This window comes from Megalobrama amblycephala, linkage group LG22 (genome assembly GCF_018812025.1).
Source record: "Megalobrama amblycephala isolate DHTTF-2021 linkage group LG22, ASM1881202v1, whole genome shotgun sequence".
Lineage (NCBI taxonomy): Eukaryota > Metazoa > Chordata > Actinopteri > Cypriniformes > Xenocyprididae > Megalobrama > Megalobrama amblycephala.
Window position 1 is genome coordinate 14,235,810 of NC_063065.1, and position 21,050 is coordinate 14,256,859.

The following is a 21,050-nucleotide window of genomic DNA, read 5'->3' on the forward strand; positions in this document are numbered from 1 at the left end:
CAGAATTCAAAAACAAAATACTATGCCAAAATATGGAAAGTTAACCTATAGGCTACTAATGGCTTCCATAAAATCAAGGATGGAAAAAAATTATTAGACCTAATCGATATCAATGGGTCACTAAGAGTTAAAATATATGGCTGTATACAATAATCTATGTTAAAAACATTTTTAAAAAGAGCTGTGGTCATTTAGGCTACTCAGATTCAGTTATTTATTCAAGAAGCTTTATTAGCGACAATACAGCTAGACTACATGCACGTGCAGGCAATAAAATTGGGTTATGTTATGCGGACAAAGGCATTTAATGCCTGCTGCAAAGTGTAGGTACATTTCCTCATATATTTTTCTCAGACAGAAGCGTGTACGGTCCTCCTACACTGTAAGCGGTGCTGTAACATTCACCGCCCTGGTGAATTTCTATCGGTCTCTACTTTTACTTTGACGCATTAGGACATGACGGGATTGTAGCAGTCGCTGAAAACGGTCAGTGTGTGATGGGAGAACTACCCCGTTGACTTCGGACAGGTAGGATTACCTTGAACGATCATTAATCACGCTTAAAAAGATGGATGTTTAGGAAAGGTCTGCTACCGGCTGTGTTGGAAGGGAGGAGCGCACGCTCGCGCACGGAGCATCATCATTTTCCCTTTGACTTTCATTTTGTGTATTTCGATGCGCAGCAAGTTACGGTGATTTGTAGCCGTGTGCATTTCGTGTGCTCGATAAAAGGAGGCTGCTTTTATATATAGGCTATCACGCCGCGCCATCATTTAGGGAAGTGCAGGTCTTCAGGGACGTACAGAGGGGGCTCTAGCTGTCACTGCACGAACACACGCCCATTTTCAATATATGACCAAAATAATGACCCGCGGAATGAACATTAGACGCAAATGCATCGACGCTGTCGTCTTCAGAGGGCTTTTTGTTGGACATATGCATTTGTTTTTATTGCGATTTCAGCCGCTGCGTTATAGGCCGTCGAAATGTTATGGTTTTTGGGAATCACCGTGGGTGTTTATTCACAAATGACTGCGGCTCGCGCATAAACATTGAAAACACGCGTGGCATTCTGGCACCTGTGCGCGCGGCGCTTCCTGGTATGTGTCCATTAATGTCGTTCGGGTTTCACAGTTATTGCACGGACAGTGGGTTAAAACCTTGGTGTTCAATAACTATGCTTCATTTGCTCTCGGGATTTTTTTTATTTCTATGGCTCGTATGAAACAAAGGCAGCGCATTATTCGTCTTCACGGCGCAGGCATGGCGCGATTTCACATTATTAATGTAGCAGATTTGTCTTGTTTTTAGGCAGAAATGCTCAGATGCTTAATTTTTGTTCGGCTGCGGCCTGGTATGAGTTATAATAATAATAATAATACACTGTATATTTTGGGGTCAAATTTAGGGTAAAATAGTAATAACAAAAACTGGCAGCTGTGTTTTCCAGAACTTTACCGTAAAAATACAGTGATTATATTACAAGAATTACGGGAGATGTTTTGGTGATTGTATATTTTTCTCTTCCTAACTGTAGGCCTACATATTATTAAATGATTTACTGTTAATACTATACAACATATGTGAACTATTATCAAGCATATGTGGCCACTAGTAACAGAAAGACAGCACACTTACCCACAAAACACCATTAAATGGCACTAAAATAATACAATTAAAAAAGAATAAAACACCTACATAACTGATAACGAAAATAAAATTAACTTTTTTAATAAATGTGATGGTTTTTGCATGTAGATGCTGTTTCCCCTTTAAATTGCAAGGTGATAATTGTACATTTCACACATTAAAAATGCAATTTTAACATTATTTTACTGTTAAAAGATACATTTTGTTTTGTTAAATCTAAATTTTCTCTATAAATTATAAGATAATTCCTTCTAAATTTTCATTTATCATCTTTCAAACTATTATATATTTTAATCATAGTTTAAAAGGTAACTTACAGTTGAGTTAACCAATTATGTTTTTTGCTGTAACACTTTTACATTATTTTTCAGTTAAAGTGATGTTTTTACAGCGTAGGCTACTTTCAGCAGCTATAATGATCAGATGTTAGAGATTCCATACTGTGTTATTCAGTTTCAGCATTTATTTCTGCAGATACTCAGCATTTTAAACTCACAGTTTTGACAGTGTTTCTGACTGTCTGTTGAATCCTGAAACTGCTTATATTTAATATGATTTTCAGTTCTACCATACTGCACATGTGTAGCATACAATAGAACATATAGAATCTATTATAATTCTACTATTCATTTGGTTAAACTAAAATGTTCCACTAATTGTACTGTGTCTGATCGGAGCATTATTTCCTGATAGAAATTAAACAGTGCAACATTTTCACTCATATGCAACTTGGTGTACTGAATCAACAGACTCAACATATTAATTAATCCACATAAAACAAATCTAATCTTAATATATGTGCTGCATTATTATTAATTATTTAGCTCATTTCTTTAACACACAGAAAAGTTATAATTAGAAAAGGGAGGACCATGAATACCTATTCATAAATCCTTTCTTTCCTTGTATAATCATGTGCATGGTGGTATAATTTATGTATATGTATGAACATTTTTATTTTATTATGCAGCGTTATGCATGCAGATGTACTTATTAAAACACAATTATAATTGATCACTGTTTCACCTGCCCTCTCTCTGTTGACTGATTAGTGATATTCAGTAGACCTCTCTACAAGTTTCCACATAAGTCATGTGCTACCCTTCTTTCTTGTGCATAAACAGAGTTTGGTTGACTTAAGGCTCACCTCACACAGGTCACAAGACAGGCCCTGTAAGCAAATACAAGAAAACTGTTGGAAATTTGCATGTTTAAAGCTTGAGTCTCTAGATAAATGTCCTGCCTGTGGTTGATGTACTTTTCTAGGAAATGTATGCACTGGGAAGTGGATTTTTACAAATGGACAATTGACTTCAAGGTTGATATTTTGACATATAATTACGATCAACTTTATTTCAGCTTCTTGTGTCCAGATTCTGTGGAAAAATGGACAAGGAGCCCCAAACTAAAGCAGAACCTGCAAAGAGCACAGTCAACACCACGACCACCACAACGGTGAACCCTTCCCATCAGGCCAATGGCACCCCGAAAACTCCCCCTGCACTCACAACTGTAACCACCTTCCACAATCAACCCACCCCCACCAACAGAAAAGTGGTGCAGGTCTGTTTGTTCAAACCATGTTCAATTTTGGTATCATTTCTCACATGAAATTTTTTAGCAATTGTGTGAGTTACAATTGTGTATTTATACTTAAATATAAATAAATAGCAAATTGAAAACAGTGCTGACAACTTTTGCAGCTACACAAGAGGAAAAAATATTCAATTAATATGAATGCATTTGATTATAAATGCTTTTGATATATAATAATAAACATTCACTCACTTAAAATGAGTGTCTGCAAGAATATTTGAAAATCCAAACATTTTCAGAGACAGGAGAAGAGATACTGATCATTACTGTGTACAGAATTTTCCCAACTCAGTGGGACATGATGTTTTAATCCAACCCAATCAAACAGATCTGAGAAAACAGTGGCTTGTAAACAAGATTATTTTACCACAGGGTGTCTGTGCTCACCGCAATTTGACACCTGATGAATATATCTATTAAATGTTTTAATCACTATTCTGTATTTTCTTTATTGACAATTATTTCACTATATGTAAAGTACATGTTTATGCTAAAATTCTTAATTTTATTATCTGTCAACAAGGCAAGCTACTGATTAAGTTTAGCATCATTAAAAAAAATTAAGGCATTCATGGAACTATAGTAAAAGACTGGAATAAGAGCACCAATGTACACAAAGCATTCTTTTTATCAGTCAAATTCATTGTTAAATTGAAACTCAGGTTTGAAATATGATCAGTATGTGAAAAACACTGTTAATGAGATGTCAAGCACTGGACTGCCGTAGGTTGGTGAGGAAATATATTTGATTTATTATTCAGAATCCACATTTGGAAAGGAAATGTATATGTTCACAGGAACAATTCAGTTAATTCATGTTAATGCAGAGAACATGATTATTGTTTTAATCAACTGACAGCCCTAAAAAAGTAGTAATAATCTACATTCTCATGAGAAACTAGAAATTACCAGAAATATAGAGTATAGTATAGTAACTAATATGATATAATATAATATTAGTGCTGTCAAATTGATTAATTAACATTAATTGCATCTAACAAAATTTGTAAATATATATATTTGTGTATACATACATAATAAACACACATATATAGATTTACAAACTTTTATATTAAATGTGATTAATCACGATTAATCGATTTGACAACACTAAATATAATATAATTTAGTGCTGTCAAATCGATTAATCGCGATTAATTGCATCTAACAAAAATTTGTAAATATATCATATGTGTGTGTATACATGTATATATATTTACAAACTTTTTATGCTAGATGCGATTCATCGCGATTAATCGATTTGACAACACTAAATATAATTTAATATAATTTAGTGCTGTCAAATCGATTAATCGCGATTAATTGCATCTAACAAAAATTTGTACATATATCGTGTGTGTGTGTGTGTGTGTGTGTGTGTGTGTGTGTGTGTGTGTGTGTGTATACATGTATATATATTTACAAACTTTTTATGCTAGATGCGATTAATCGCGATTAATCGATTTGACAGCATTAATATAATATCATTTAATATCATTTAATTTTAGAATACTATTCTTTTTAATCTTTCTACAATAAAATCAACCACTTTCTTCTTTAACCGTAAAACTTCTATCTCTTCCTGCAGGTCAATCTGTCTGGGGACCGTCTAGCACCTTCGTTTTCACCTAGTGAGAGAGTCAACCAAGCTTCATCTTCGCAGCAGACCCCAAAAACGGTGTGTGTGCAACAACCTGCTCAAGAAATAATGCTCATTTTATTGGTGTTGTCAGCTACTCTTTTGGGGCCTCCACTGATTTGATCAATTTCTTGACCATCAGGTTTCTCTGCCTGCTGGATCAACACCCCTTGTAAGAGGAAATCAGAATCCGATCGCTGCTACGGCCGCCCGGAAGATTTCCCCTCAAGCTCTGCTTCTGGGGAAGAGCCCGAATACGAGTCAAGCTCAGATGCTCCTGAGGGCCCAGATGGTAATACAGCACATGTCCTGCAGCTTTTTCAAACTTCAGATCGTCACATGCACTTTACACATAATAGTTTTACCCAGACGCCATGCCCCCTTTCACACTCAGATGGAAACTTTGAGACCGTTTCTCAACTCTTAGTGAATGCTGATCTAAACATTTGTTCTGGGGCCCAATGCACAATCCATGTTAATATTGAAATGATTGCTTATATCTGCATCTGAGTGGAGCGTATATGTGCTGTGCACACATAATTGCTGTCTACAGGTTGTATTTCTTTTCAGCTCATGGTCTATTGTGACCAGCTGGTATATTGGCTTGAACAAATGAAGGGTTAGTGTCTAGAGGTCTGCACTCAATGCATGCTTGCATGTCTCTGATGAGGACAGATTTTACTCGACCACATCAAAAGCTTTTCACTGTGCTGTGAAGTTCACCATCACACCTACATAGCAAAAGCACAACAGGCAGGAAATAACAGCCTTCTATTTTGCACCACTGGGACTTTTTCTTTATCTTTTTTACCTCCTCTCTTTCTCTCTTTCATTTCTCACTTTATCTGGCCTTGCCATCTGGCAGTTGATTCTAACGTCTGCTGTGCGGCCTGATGTACCTGCCCTCTCCTCCTCCTCCTTCTCCTCCTCCTCCTCTTCCTCCACCCCTTCCTCTTCCTCACCTCGATTTCCCTCCACACAGGTGAGCTCGATTATGTATGGTCATGTGATAGAGGCATCTGTTCCTCTAAATTTAAAGGGATAGTTCACTCAAAAACGAAATGTTGTCATTTACTTACCCTCACCTTGAACTTACTTTCTTCCATGCAACACAAAAAGAAAATTTAGGAGAATCTCTGAAAAGTTTTATACTGTACTTTGAAAACAAATGGGGACTGATGTTGTAAAGGTCCAAAAAATGTTGTGATTATTATTTTTTTGAAAATCATCCCCCTTCGCAACAGCTCTCAAATTTCATTCACTTTATTGACATTAAAAATGGCACATTAATGTGTCATTTCATATAGCGTTTCATGTTTGACGTCAATGATTTTGGTTGTTTTTTTTTATACAAAATGTTCATATGACTTCTGAAGACTGTAAGAATATTATCATTTATTTCGCTTTTTTTTTGTCATTTTTGAAAATATGGAAAGTGCAACTCAGACATTCTGCTAAATATATCCTTACACTGAAGAAAGGTTTGGAGCGACATGAGAGTGAGTAAATGACAAATTTTTCATTTGTAGGTGAACTATACCTTTTTTTCTATGTAAATGTAATGTAACATATAACCACAAAAGCAATAGACAAAAAATATATATATATTTTTTAAGTCTTTGTTCATCTAGCTTATGTTACATGTGGTGTTTCTGGCATTTTATGGCATCAATATCTCTCTCATTCTGTTCTGTTCTGTTCTTCAGCTCCAGAGTCTGACTCTCCGTCCACCTCCACCTGGCACCCTTACCATCCCTCCGAACTTACCACTGAAAGCTACAACATCAAGCCAACCCCCTCCACTTTCATGCCCAAGATTACAGACCTTCCATCTGAGACCCAGCCAGCCAGCGAATACTCCAGGGAAAGAGGGAGCTACTAAGACAGAAAGCCCAACATCTCAAACAGCTCAAACGAAAGCTACACCTGTTCGCCATCTTACAGTTCCACCTCCATGTAAGCAGCCACATGCGTATCTCTCTCTCTCTCTCTCCATATTGCAAATATTTGAATCACATTTGACTTGTTTAAAAGTCAGTAATATTTTTTAATGAACACTTTTATTCAGCAAAGACACATTAAATTTATCAAAAGTGACATTTATAAAGTTACAAAAGACTTCTTCTTCTGAACTTTTTTATTCATCAAAGAATCCTGAAAAAAAATTAGCAGCTCAACTGTTTTTAACATTGATAATAAGATAATAAGTTTCTTGTGCAAATTTGAATAATTTGTGAAGGATCATGTAACATGACAGGAATAAATTGCATTTTATATAAATATATTAAAATAGAAAAATTATAATAATATTTCACAATATTACTGTTATTACTGTATTTCTGATCAAATAAATGCAGCCTTGGTGAGAATAAGAGACCTATTTTTGAAATATGTTGGAATAAAAGCCCATGTTTAAAAGATATGTTAGAATAAAAGCTGAATTGTGAATTTTTCCTGAACTTTTCCTTGTTTTTTTCTTGTGTCTCCAGCCCTGTACGCACCTGCACAGGCCCATGCCTTAGCAAAACAGAAACTGAACAGCAGCGGTCTCAAGAGGCCCCACAGCCAGATCAGCATCCCCCAGCACCCCTTCAATCAGAGGCATACACCCCCCAACTCTCCCCCCGCCACACCAAAGAAGCCTCTTCCAGAGTTAAAGCGCTGCCCATCCACCCAGCCATCCCAAAGCGTGTCGGTACAGAGCGCTTCAGTGCCCATCACAGTCCCTTCCCCTGCAAGATCTCACCTCACACCCCCTACCCTGACTTTGCCCTTGAGGTCTTCATCACCCGGTGGGTCCTTACTGGCTACAAAACAGCTGTTGAGGATCGCGTTGTCCTCTGCATCGGCCCAGTGCACCAACGGCCAATCAAAGACAGCCACTGTGTCTCCGCCCCACGATCTCATCCAATCAAAGCCGCTCGTCTCACCTGTGCTCGCTAAACCAGAGTGCCCTGCCCAACCGCTACGGACTCCAAACCCATGCCCACAGCTGGTGCAGTTGTCGCCCTCCAGACAAACCACAGCAGCCACACCTCTCATCACCACCCCTCCGCTGGCATCTCCTCAAAGGGCGTCCCCTCCATCTCCAGTGCTGCCCCTGGTATCCACCAGCAGCATTCTCGCGCCGCCACAATCCCCTTTGACCTCACAGAGCCCCACGCAAACGACTGAGACATCAAAAGACACAAAAGACAGAAAGGAAGAGCAGAAAGAGGAAGATGTACCAGACCAGACTCCTCAAGATCTGAAATGTCCAGCACCCCAAAAGAAAATCGCCCTGGCTGTTGCCGTAGATCAGCCGTCAAGTGAAACTTCGGAGAAGGTTTGGAAAAGCACAATGCATGATCACTCAAACATATGGGTTATTCAGTTGCTGATATGATATATAGAGAACAAGATAGCCGTATATTGCTAAAAGACAATTTTATAATGGCAAATGATGCATAGACAAATATTTTACTCAAAATTTGCTCAAAATTGGAAATGAGATAAGGGTAAACACTTGATAATCAGGCAGTTATTCATCAATGCTCATAATCTCAAAATCCCAAATATGGTCTGATTAATACTCAAGGCTGATATATCGGTCTAACATGACGGTATGGCAACAACACTCTACTACAACAACTCTTCCTCTTCTCTAAAGCAGCCCAACATGGCCTCGCCCCCTTTGTTGCATGTTCTCTGGGGCAGGGTTTATGTAAATTTTAGGGTTAGAAGAAGCTTGTTGTAGTCCCTACCAGCCAATTGTTGTATTCCTTAAACAGCAAATTCTTTAAAAGAAAATCTCTCCCTTTGCATTGAACTTTAGGCATCGTAACTTTGCAGATGTTGTTTATGCTCAAACAGCAACATTACACACTAGCTAAAGTTAACAAAGTTAAAAAAAATTATTTCAGCTAGTTACATTTAGTTTAACTTGATGTACTAAAATAAAACTAAAAATGAATAAAAACTATATAGACAAAAAATGACTAAAATTAAAATAAAAAAAGTATAAAAATGAATTCGAAATATTAAAAAAACTGTAATAGTATATCAATGATGATACCACAGTAATGCTTTTAATAAACATATTTTGAAATCTCTGCATTTCAGGTCTTGAATAAGATGACAGTCTGCACAGAGGATTCAAGGACTGACAGCCAAATGAAGACGCCACAGAAGAATGAGACACAGTCGCCTTCAGTCGCACCATGGCCAGCTGAGAAAGACGACCAGTGTGAGGAAACATCCACTCAGTCAGACAATCACTCAGGTACACAGTCACTTATCTATATAAAAGAAATATCACAAATATTCTCTAGTAATTTTAACATTTCTACTAGACAACAGTCAGACTAAATGAAGATTTTTGCTCAATTCTAATACTTTTCAGATGTTTCTCCTGAGAAATATACTAATTGTCTCACATGTCTCACAGAAAGTCGATACCTTAATATATACCTGAGAACTCCATAAAGTGTCCTGAGATATGAAGAAGTGTCAATAGACACTGTTGGTAATATCATAACTGTCTTCATTTTTCTAGCAATCTCCAGCCTCTCCTCTGACATGTCACCCATCCAGTCCTCCATCACTCAGCCGTTAGATGTGCCCCCTGTGCTCAGCAGCTTTTCTCCAGAGATTCTCACTTTCCTGAATGCGAAACAACCGGTTCAGCCTCCCACCGTCAGTCAAACGATAACCACAGAAGTCCAGCAACCATCAGCAGCAGCCAAACCTTTGGTTCTAACACACCTGGTGGAAGGATTTATCATACAGGAGGGACTGGAGCCATTCCCGGTAAACTAAACATCTATCAACCACTGCCTGAATAACATATCTTTGTACTAGATATGAATGTTGTTCTTCTGAACTTTCTATTCATCAAAGAATCCTGGAAATATGTATCATGCAAAACTTTTAAGCAGCACAACTGTTTTAAACATTGATAACAATAATAAGAAATGTTTCTTGAGCACCAAATCAGCATTTGAGAATGATTTCTGAAGGATCATGTGACACTGACTGAAGACTGGTGTAATGGATGCAGAAAATTAAGCTTTGTTATCACAGGAATAAATTACATTTTAAATAGTAATAATATTTCACAATATTTCTAATAATGTTTTCTTCCGAAACCCACAGGTAAGCAGGTCATCTCTGATGGTGGGTCCTGTCCGGGAGTCTGGGGTGAATGGGGTGAGGGAAGCAGAACTCATCCCTTCTAGTTCAGAACCTCCAGAGGACTCCACAGACTCAGATGATGAGGATGTGGTTACAAACAGTAAGTAAAACTTCTTCTTCTTTTTCAGGCTTATTGCAACATATTTTATTACAAAATTACCATGTAGTCTTTATCTAAACAACTGCCACACTGTAAAATTAGCAAAGCCATCAAAACATACCACATGCATGATGCAAGACACCATTGGCCTGTTCCAGATCTTTCATACAATACTGTAACGGACTAAAAAAACACTATTTGTTCCACTATTTAACCCATACAACAAAGTGTGGAAGGTTTTTCACTTCATGTACTTGAAGCTTTACTTAAGTAGCGGAGGGGATTGCTGTTAGACTGATGTTGAATGTCAAAATAGCCTTATACAATTCCTACAGTTGAGTACATAGTGCATAGTATTAGTGCATGGAGTATAGTATGCCATTTAGGACACAGCTAAGATTTTGGATCAGAATATTGCAGCATTAGCTTTAGCATAGTAGCATACAATGTTTTGAACTGGAAAAATGACAACAAAATAATATTTTGTTTAAATATAAAATATGTTTTTCTCCATTGTATTTCTCACTGTAGATGGTGTCGGACGGGCCCACAAGCTTGTTCTGCAGTGCCAGTTTTGCAAGAGGAAAGGGACCGCCCAAACATTCCCACGCTCCAAGCGCTTCTGCTCCAAATCCTGTGCCAAGAGGTACACCTCCCTTACGTCATATACCGCGTTGACAGAGTAAAATAAACAACCTGTTAGTATGACTGGCACAATAATGAATGGGTGCCTAACTTGTATTCTGTGCACATACAACTACTCCATCAACATCATTGCACTGGTAGAAACCACAACTGGAAGGGTCTGAGCATGATTTCCTGCATGTATCAAGAGTTCACTTCAAGAATAACAAGAGGTGTGCATGACTAATTGACTCAAACTGATATTTTCTGTGGTGTTGAAAAGGGTATTTCCACTGAAGCTTAACAAATTAATAAGCATATTTACAGTGGCCGCAAAAAGTGTTTAAACACACCTAAAAGTGCATGAATAGCATTGCATTATATAACAAACAACACAAAAATACAGTTTGTATATTAAACACAGTTTAAATGTTCTGGTTGTCAAATGGTAGTGGAAAATGCTCATAGTTAATGCGGTGAACTACAATTGCGGTTACTGTGCTAGGACACCTGTGTGAACTTGAGGAACTGACTTCATACCTCACACCACCTGGTCATTGCAAAATGACTAAGTGAAGTTAGTGCAGAGAATAGCTGCATCATTTGTTTGCTGCTTGTTTTATATATTGTATCTAATGCAATGATTTTCATAAATTTTTAAGTATACAACAGTGTTCATATACTTTTTAGGGTCACTGTACCTGTATGTTTGAATAGCGAGTCATGCACTCAAAGCTAGTAACTATAACTGTCCTAAAAAACTCTCACACACTTACACATACACACGGTGACAGGATGTGGTCATGGTTTGTGATAAACATCAACCCTTGACACACATTATGAGCTGCAAGGCTGATTTTGGTCAGTGTGTTGGGTTGACTTTAAAGACAACCTTTGTTTACCTCCTCTTTCTTTTTGCAGGTTCAGTTACACCAAACGTTTCCGTGCGCTCAGACGCTGTGTGAGCGAGGGGGGCCATCGATCTGAGCTCAATGGCGCCGAGGAAAATTTCCACCAGGTTTGTCCGAGGCCTGTAAAACAATGTGCATGTTTGTGATCTGTGTGCATTACTAAACTCATCTACTGCCTAGGCCAAACATGGGACCACAGAGCAGTGGAGAATCCTTCAACAGCCACCACAAGAGGGGGAAGATGGGACGGTCGCTCCGATGAAGACCAGGCTCCGCAGACACACGGAACAGGAACGAGAGCGAGAAATCAGAGTCAGACAAACAGTGCAGGAGACGAGAAGTGCTCCCACCTCACCCATAGACCCTGTGTCTCCCACCGATGTCTCCCCCTACCCAAAACCAGCACAGTGGTCGGTGGATCAAGTGTCAAGCTTTATATCCAATTTACCAGGTAAAAAGTAACAATGTGAAGTGCCACATCTATCTATCTATCTATCTATCTATCTATCTGTCTATCTGTCTATCTGTCTATCTTTCTGTATCTGTCTGTCTGTCTGTCTGTATCTGTCTATATATTTATCTATCTCTTTATCTATTTTGTCTGTCTGTCTGACTGTCTGTCTGTCTATATATTTATTTATCTGTCTGTCTTTCTGTATCTGTCTGTCTGTCTGTCTGTGTCTGTCGGTCTTTCTGTCTATCTTTCTGTATCTGTCTGTCTATCTGTGTCTATTTGTCTGTCTGTCTGTCTGTCTGTCTGTTTGTCTATATTTATTTATCTGTCTTTCTGTATCTGTCTGTCTGTGTCTGTCGGTCTTTCTGTCTATCTTTCTGTATCTGTCTGTCTGTGTCTATTTGTCTGTCTGTCTGACTGTCTGTCTGTCTGTCTATATATTTATTTATCTGTCTTTCTGTATCTGTCTGTCTGTCTGTGTCTGTCGGTCTTTCTGTCTATCTTTCTGTATCTGTCTGTCTATCTGTCTGTCTGTGTCTATTTGTCTGTCTGTCTGTCTGTCTGTCTGACTGTTTGTTTATATATTTATTTATCTGTCTGTCTTTCTGTGTCTGTCGGTCTTTCTGTCTATCTTTCTGTATCTGTCTGTCTATCTGTCTGTCTGTGTCTGTTTGTCTATATATTTATTTATCTGTCTGTCTTTCTGTATCTGTCTGTCTGACTGTCTGTTTGTCTATATATTTATTTATCTGTCTGTCTGTCTGTCTGTATGTCTTTCTGTATCTGTCTGTCTGTCTATCTATCTGTCTGTGTCTATCTGTCTGTCTGTCTGACTGTCTGTCTGTTTGTCTATATATTTATTTATCTATCTGTCTGTCTGTCTATCTTTCTGTATCTGTCTGTCTGTCTGTGTCTGTCTATCTATCTATCTATTCAATTCAATTCAATTCAATTCAATTCAAAATTACTTTATTGGCATGACTGTAAATCATACAATATTGCCAAAGCATACATAAAACAATAATAAAAACATCTGTATAATAGAAGAAAATATTATCAAATATTATAACATAACTTAAACTTAAATTAACAGTGTAACAAATTAGAACATGTCTGAACTATCTTTCTATCTATTTGTCTGTCTGTCTGTCTATCTATATATTTATCTTTTTAGCTATTTTATATATATATATATATATATATGGAATGAAACGTTTAACACTACTGTTTTTACCCCACCTAAATTGTCTCAGGGTGTCAAGACATTGCAGAATCTTTCAGAGCCCAAGAGATAGACGGGCAGGCCTTGCTTCTGCTGACCGAAGACCATCTGATGAGCGCCTTGAATGTCAAACTCGGCCCTGCTCTCAAAATATGCGCCCGCATCAACTCCCTAAAAGAAGGAGGAAGATAAAGAGAATGAAACAGAGACAAAAGAAGCTAGGTATATCCTTGTGGACCATAAGAGCACTTGCCAATAGAATAGAGCCATTTTGTGCACTTTAATCTTCAGAGATTTATGCGATAATTTCATTGTTATGAGAAAGCTTACATGTATTTGCTTGAACTAAACTAGCAAAATCTTACAGTTCTTGTAAACTTAGCCTCTGTCTGAAAGCATGGTAGCAATATAATGGTCTCAGTCTGTGAGCGTTTTACAGGATGTATATTTAATCACAGTAGGAGGGAACTGTTAGCATCTCCTTTTTTTTTTGTATGGGTAATCATGATCAGGGTCAATGATTTTATATTTTTGACTGAGAACAAAGGAGATCACTTCCTGTGTCAGCGCAGAGAGGTTCGACAAGGACGGAAGTGCTGTTATTGTGTGCATGTCCCATTGTATATATTTTCCTATCGTATTCCATACCATGTATACATGTATAACAATGCAGTGTTCTGTGTGTATAAATTTAAAAAAAAAAATGTTTTGTGAAGGATTTGTAATATTTAATATATTTGTCTTCTAAGGCTCTAGAAAGTACAAATGCGAATCATTTCAAGTTTATAAACATTTTTAAAGGACGTTTGAGATACTGACATAAATGACATTTTGTGAAATATCCGCAGTGGTACTGTGTAAATCAGACAAACTGTCAAAGATTAAGACAAGAAGAAGGTACCCAAAGGCAATCGTTTTCAATCAAGGCAGTGAAAAGGTGCCTTTTTTATGAGACCTTATGAAACTACTGTAGGCATTTTGCTGAGGCAAACTATGTACTAGATTGTGTCATCAAGTGTTGTTTCTCATTGTTACATTACCTTTCTTGTGCCACTTTTGATTATTTAATTAAACCAACTACATTTTGTTATGAAACCTTGAATTGCTCATTTATTATACCTTTTTTATATATATTTTATACCTCTTTTTGTGCTTTTGCAGGTGGCAATGTGGCTTAAACAACTTTGTGTGTTACCTTGATATGTACACTACCGTTCAAAAGTTTGGGGCCAGTAAGATTTATTTATTTATTTGTAGTAAATTAATACTTTTATTCAGCAAAGGCACATTAAATTGATTATAAATGACAGTAAAGTTTTCTACATTGTTGCAAAAATCTATTTCAAATAAATTTTGTTCTTTTTACCTTTTTTTCTATTCCCATTTCCACAAAAATATAAAGCAGCACAACTATTTTCAACAGATTAAGACATGTTTGTTGAACCAAATCAGCATATTAGAATGTTTTCTGAAGTATCACGTGACACTAAAGACTAATGACTGCTGAGAATTTAGCTTTGTCATTACAGGAACAAATTACATCTAAAAATATATTAAATTTAAAACATCTTACTGATCCCAAACTAGAGTATATGTATACTATGTATATGATGTATGTACATGATATTGCAGATCAAATATTCAAGCTGTATGTTTTCACTTATTAAGTAAGTACAGTTTAATTGAGTTTGGTATGTCATAAAGCACCCAGATATGTTCCTGATGTCAAACGTTTGTTGGACATCATAATACCATTTAACCCGCTAGATGGCATCCACACCCAAAATGCTATTTCATGCTTCATCAGAAAGCGTCTTTTAGTTTTGATTGGCACAAAGTTCTGTTGTATTTTGTCAAATATAATCGCGATTATTTAATTTGGGAATATGCCGAATAACTATAACACTGGGAGAGAAAATGTGAGCAGAAGAGACATATTAATGCTGTAATAAATCAAAGAATGTTATTCTCCAGGTTCTGAGGGAAGGCTATTGTGACGTATCTGCCAATGCTCTCTTCTGATTGGCTGAAAGTTCTGTTGGGCACGTCCACTATAAAAAGTAAATTGGATTCCAAATGGATTGTTTTACAGTCCATACTCAAACTGTTAGTATACTAATCTTCTCCAGAATGCGTTTTATATTTTTTTAAATAACTATTTGTGTTATTGAATGTTTTTGATTTGAAGAGTATATTTTAGTCAACTTTGCGAACACATTTTACTTTCAGTCAGAATGTCTCATAGCTGTCGCCTGCTTTGTGGTTTTTTAATGAGCTGCATCGGCTGGACTGGTATTATAATAGCGACCTCAACGAACGACTGGGTGGTGACCTGTAAGTACAACATGCACACCTGCAGGAAGATGGATGAGCTGGAGACCAAGGGCTTGTGGACAGAGTGCGTCATCTCTACTGCTCTCTATCACTGCATCTCACTCAACCAAATCCTCGATATACCGGGTGAGAAAGAGTTTGTTGTTGTTTTTTTTTTTTTGTATGCATCCTTTTTCTTATTCATGGATTAAAAACAATTCAACATTTAGTTTAGTCGCTTTTCACATTTTAATTTTAATTTTTTACTGTTTTCCCAGAATACTTTTTGGTTCGTGTATGATATTATTTGATATTTGACATTATGATATTTTGATTTAAGCTTACATCCAGACGTCTCGCGCTCTGATGGTCTCCGCCTCTCTGCTCGGACTGCCCGCTCTGGCGCTCGTGCTGCTGGCGATGCCCTGCGTCAAACTTAGCCAAGAGACTGAAGACACCAAACACAGACGCGCAGTCCTGGGAGGACTACTTATACTGTTCATATGTGAGTCTCTGTCTGCCTGTCTGTTTAAACAACTATTGGAATTTCAATGGACAGTTCATAAAGGGATAACGTTAGGTCACTCAAAACAATTAAAGGGTTAGTTCACCCAAAAATTAAAATTCTGTCATTTATTACTTACCCTCATGCCGTTCTACACCCGTAAAACCTTCGTTAATCTTCGAAACACAAATTAAGATATTTTAGTTGAAATCCGATGGCTCCGTGAGGCCTCCATAGGGAGCAATGACACTTCCTCTCTCAAGATCCATAAAGGTACTAAAAACACATCTAAATCAGTTCATGTGAGTACAGTGGTTCAATATTAATATTATAAAGCGACGAGAATATTTTTGGTGCGCCAAAAATACGGGTGTGGAACGGCATGAGGGTGAGTAATAAATGACAGAATTTTGATTTTTGGGTGAACTAACCCTTTAATAATGTGCTGGTTGCTCTTTTCAATGAATGAAAGGTGACTGAGGGACTCAAGATTCGAAAGGAAATGATCTTAAAAGTAGTCCACATGGTTTGTGCGCTGTATGCCAAGTCTTCTGAACTCATTGGATATCTTTTTTTTGATGAATAGACCAAAAGTCATTATATATCCCACCTCTTTTGGAATTGTTGAGTCAATGAGTGAACTTGAGAACTGGATCAATCCAATAATGAACAAATGAACTGGATCAATCGATTCATTAAAAAAAAAAATCACTCACAAGAATGATTCATTGATATCAATACTTCGCTAATAAACTCTAATAAATACCAATAATTAGGATTTTCAATTAATGGGGCATACATAAATAGTGTATTTCCATTAAGTGAACTTTCATTTGTAAGTGAACTTTCTTTTTTAAATATGTGGATTCAACATTTTATACTAATATTTCCCATCAGTGACACTAATAATATGTTTATTTATTTATTTTGCGCCTTTCAAGAACCCAAGGACGCTTTACATGAAGTTGCTATATAACATGAATACAGTCTACAGTCAGTATACAACACGTAATCAACCAAATGGAACAGACAAAGAAAGTTAATCTACATTAAACTTACAAAAACAAGCATAGAGCTGGAAAATTGGGACAGACAATCAATTAACAAAACATAAAGTGAATAAGTGAGTTTCGAGAGCAGTTTTAAAGGTCTGAAGAGAAGGGACATCACGAGGGTCTTGTGGTAGTTTGTTCCAGAGCTTGGAAGCTGATATGCTGAAAGCCCTACCACCCACACTAGATAGACAGAACTTGGGTACTGCAAGCAAGTTTTCAGAGCTCGATCTCAGAGTACGGGCAGGGACATAGGGGATAATCAATTCGTAGAGATAGGAAGGTGCTAAACAATGACGAGCCTTGAAAACTAGAGTAAGAATCTTAAACTGGATGCCTACACTCTTACAAAACAAATGTTGTATGCTTTCATAAAGAACCTCTAAAGGGTGAAAATAAAATGAAATTTCTGTCGTTAATTACTCACACTCATGTCATTCCAAACCCACAAGACCTTCGTTCATCTTTGGAACACAAATTAAGATATTTTTGATGAAATCCAAAAGGTTTTTTATCTCCCATCAATGATGCGCGGGTTGATCCAAAATGAGCGGGTGCCTGCGGTCACCCGCGGTTACCCGCGGTTACGAGTCATCCAAAAATATTTTTAATGATATTCGGGTCGCGGTCGGTCGGGTCGTTTGAAATAAAGATGCCAATTAAACCTTTGTAATTTATATAGTACTAGACACAATTTTCTATGAAATACATAGGCCTAGACTTTATTGGCTGAATAACTTGCGCGAAGATGACGCACGAGCTCAGTCTGCAGGTAGAGATGGAAGCGGCAAGAGACAAGGTGAAGACTGGGGAGTGGAAGCTCCACAAATACACAAATAGAAAGAGCAAAGTGTGGGAGACATTTGCCGAAATAATGAAAGAATGAAATAGTAACATTATTAATGTTGAGCGTTATTAACTTTTGAATAAATGCTGGCGCGGGACAAAATGCCAGATTTCCCAACACGTTGAACTGAGCCATTGCACCATTTTAATAGGCTACTTTTAAACGCATATAGCTCAGTAATGTCAGTTTTATGTATTTTCTGCAGAGGGGGCGGAATTTTTGTTGGGAAAGTCGGGGGAGAGACGCACACTTCGATTAGACTGGATAAACACATGCAGCATCTTAATTGTTAAGAAAATGAAACGAAATAAATGAATAAATCAAGCCTTTATTACATAACACTAGGCTATATCATACAGCATTCAGAAAAAGAACAGTTTGCGCTCCTAAGGGCTGTCACACTTTTCCAAATATGGCCCAATGACGCTACGATGAACATTTACTACTTTTAAAAAATGCGGGTAAGGAAGCGGGTCGGGTACAATATTTTCTTTCTTTTTTTTTTGCGGTCCGAGTTGCGGGCGGGTTAGTTGAAAACGTCGGTTGGGTGCGGGTTGTTTATACATTGATCCGCGCATCACTGTCTCCCATAGAAAGCAACAAAATTACCACATTCATGGTCCAGAGAAGTAGCCAAGACATGGTTAAAATAGTCAACATGACTACAGTGGATCAACCTTAATGTTATATAGGGATGAGATTACTTTTTGTGCGCAAAAACAAAACTTGTGCACCAACTGGAAGAGGAAAAATTGTTGAATAAAGTCATTATTTTTTTGTTTTTGCGGACAAAAAAGTATTTTCATTGCTTCATAACATTAAGGTTGATCCACTGTAGTCACGTTGACTATTTTAACAATGTTTTTACTACTTCTCTGGACCTTGAATGTGGTAATTTAGTTGCTTTCTATGGGAGATTAAAAAAACCTCTTGGATTTCACCAAAAATATCTTATTTTGTGTTCCGAAGATGAACGAAGGTCTTATGAGGGTGAGTAATTAATGACAGAAATTTCATTTTTGTGGGAACTAACCCTTTAACATCCAAGGAACCACAAAAGGTTCTTTATAGTAAAAAAAAAAAAAAACGTGCTTCAGATAATTAAAACGTTCTACACATTAAGAAAATATATGGTTCTTTTAAGAACTTTCACCCAAAATTGTTCTTCTGTGGCTTTGCTGTAGAAAAAAAAAACTTAAAAAACAAACTTAACTTGTGTAAATTACTACACTTATTCAACCCCATCATTGTAAATGTAGCTTTTACCGAAACGCATTTAACCGATAACAATTGTGTGCCATTCCTAGTACAGTCATCATGACACATTCAAATGATTCAATTTCCTGTAAAGAACCCACTGGTGTATTACTCCAGAATCTAAAATATAGTCATTTATTAATCTCTTGAAAATTTAGCAGTTCTAAGCAAAATGCTAGATGTTGTCCTGTGGTTGCTCACATCCTCCCTGAAATCATGCTTTCAACATACAGGGCTGAAAATGTCCTTGACTGAAGTAACTATAAAACATCCAGATTTCCTACATCCTGTTAAGAGTGGGAAGAGCCAGTCATGATCAACTGTCTGACCCATTTTTACAGGTGTTTTGGGCTGGTTTGCAATTCTGCAAATACAAATAAAACTCCTAATCTTATGCTTGTAAGTCAGTCTGTTATTCTCTGTGATTATGGTGCTGTCATTAGGAAGAAATTATAGTGTCCTTCCTTTCGTTTCAGCTCTGTGTGGGATAGTGTCAACGGTGTGGTTCCCCATTGGAGTGCTTCATGAGGACGGCCTGATGTCGTTTGGATTCTCTCTGTATGCTGGCTGGGTCGGTTCAGCCCTCTGTTTTTTTGGCAGCTCAATGATGATTTGTTGCTCAAGGGGCGATGGCCCAACTCAGAATCCTGAAAACCGCTACTACTACTCAAAACACAGTGGAGTAACCAACTCCGGCCCTCCTATTAACAGTCATGCCAAGAGCGCACATGTGTGAGACACAATGGATAAGACAAGCTTACCTCAAGATTTGGACACACACACATGCAAGCTCACACACACCAATGAAATATGTGAAGAATTTGTTTTCCACTGCCATGGTTTGACTGCAAACATGTGATTTGGAGGGAACAGAGAATTCGGTGGAAACTTGTGCTCGCAGACGTTTGAAAATTAAAGGCTTTGTTTGAACAGACGTTGAAATGAATCCAAAGGGAAACAGTTCTTTCTTCCCTAAGCATGTTTTTTCATAGATGGTTGTGAGTCGATCTATTCACGCATTATTAATTTTGCTCCTATATTTTATTTGCCAGTGACATTATTTTAATATGTTCTTTACTTAGCTTTACATAGGTTGGGCATAATAAGTTCATGCCAACATTTAGGAAAGCATATACAGCAGATGGACAGGAAAACTATGTGTTAAAATGACCAGATGTCATCTGCACTGTTTTCCTGGAGAGCGTCTCACAGCATCCTGCACACAACCTCCTAGGAAATCACCATTTGAAATTTGAGAAAAAATATATGCAACAGGAAACCGGGTCATTTTTCAGGCCTTATATGGTTGGTGATTGATTTGTTGTGGTAATGTATTATTTTATGCGTTCTTTGGGAGTTTCAGGATGTAACATGTCCACTATGTTATGCATGTTGAGTTTATTGAGTGATTTGTTCTAAATCGTCATGCCGTCTCATGATTTAATGTGTCTGAATGAAAACATGAACCCACAAAATATTCTTTTTTAAAATGCAAATCATTACTGTTATGGCTGATGATGACAAAAAAAGACACCATTCGTGCTTGTAAAATATATTATTTTTTAATATTTCATTTTAAATATATTTGTATATTCTCCTCAAACATTTAACTCTTGATCTCTGTGTATTTACATGTGTTCTGAATCAGAATGATTTTACACACATAGCTGTAGTGAAGAAATGTAAATATCCCTGTGCAAACCTAAAC

At 37.2% G+C, this 21,050-nt stretch overlaps 2 protein-coding genes across 6 annotated transcripts; both read left to right on the forward strand.

The window, feature by feature from the left end:
- Window positions 1-337: 337 nt before the first annotated feature.
- Window positions 338-14,463, forward strand: si:ch211-230g15.5 (polyhomeotic-like protein 3). 5 transcript variants are annotated; one of them, XM_048174239.1, is made up of 14 exons: window positions 338-528; window positions 3,024-3,213; window positions 4,835-4,924; window positions 5,028-5,177; window positions 5,751-5,867; window positions 6,592-6,841; window positions 7,375-8,210; window positions 8,987-9,146; window positions 9,420-9,673; window positions 10,019-10,157; window positions 10,689-10,803; window positions 11,703-11,799; window positions 11,873-12,143; window positions 13,400-14,463. In XM_048174239.1, the coding sequence occupies exons 2-14, from the start codon at window positions 3,037-3,039 to the stop codon at window positions 13,558-13,560; spliced, it is 2,817 nt and encodes a 938-aa protein (XP_048030196.1). In that variant the 5' UTR covers window positions 338-528; window positions 3,024-3,036; the 3' UTR covers window positions 13,561-14,463. The 5 variants fall into 5 exon arrangements, with proteins under 5 accessions (XP_048030196.1, XP_048030194.1, XP_048030197.1 ...); XM_048174237.1 differs by having other exon boundaries at window positions 339-528; window positions 3,010-3,213; XM_048174238.1 differs by lacking the exon at window positions 338-528 and adding an exon at window positions 566-1,100 and having other exon boundaries at window positions 3,010-3,213.
- Window positions 14,464-15,438: 975 nt separating this feature from the next.
- cldn11b (claudin 11b) lies at window positions 15,439-20,945 on the forward strand. Its single transcript, XM_048174245.1, has 3 exons — window positions 15,439-15,828; window positions 16,022-16,186; window positions 19,819-20,945. Exons 1-3 carry the CDS (start codon window positions 15,603-15,605, stop codon window positions 20,076-20,078), a joined length of 651 nt encoding a protein of 216 aa, XP_048030202.1. The 5' UTR covers window positions 15,439-15,602; the 3' UTR covers window positions 20,079-20,945.
- Window positions 20,946-21,050: the final 105 nt, after the last annotated feature.

Coding starts and splice junctions, on each gene's coding strand:
- si:ch211-230g15.5 (XM_048174239.1), top strand. CDS start 3,037: ATGGACAAGGAGCCCCAAACTAAAGCAGAACCTGCAAAGAGCACAGTC. Junction 4,925..5,027: donor CGCAGCAGACCCCAAAAACG/GTGTGTGTGCAA, acceptor CTTGACCATCAG/GTTTCTCTGCCTGCTGGATC. Junction 10,804..11,702: donor TCCAAATCCTGTGCCAAGAG/GTACACCTCCCT, acceptor TTCTTTTTGCAG/GTTCAGTTACACCAAACGTT.
- cldn11b (XM_048174245.1), top strand. CDS start 15,603: ATGTCTCATAGCTGTCGCCTGCTTTGTGGTTTTTTAATGAGCTGCATC. Junction 15,829..16,021: donor CCAAATCCTCGATATACCGG/GTGAGAAAGAGT, acceptor TTTTGATTTAAG/CTTACATCCAGACGTCTCGC. Junction 16,187..19,818: donor ACTACTTATACTGTTCATAT/GTGAGTCTCTGT, acceptor CTTTCGTTTCAG/CTCTGTGTGGGATAGTGTCA.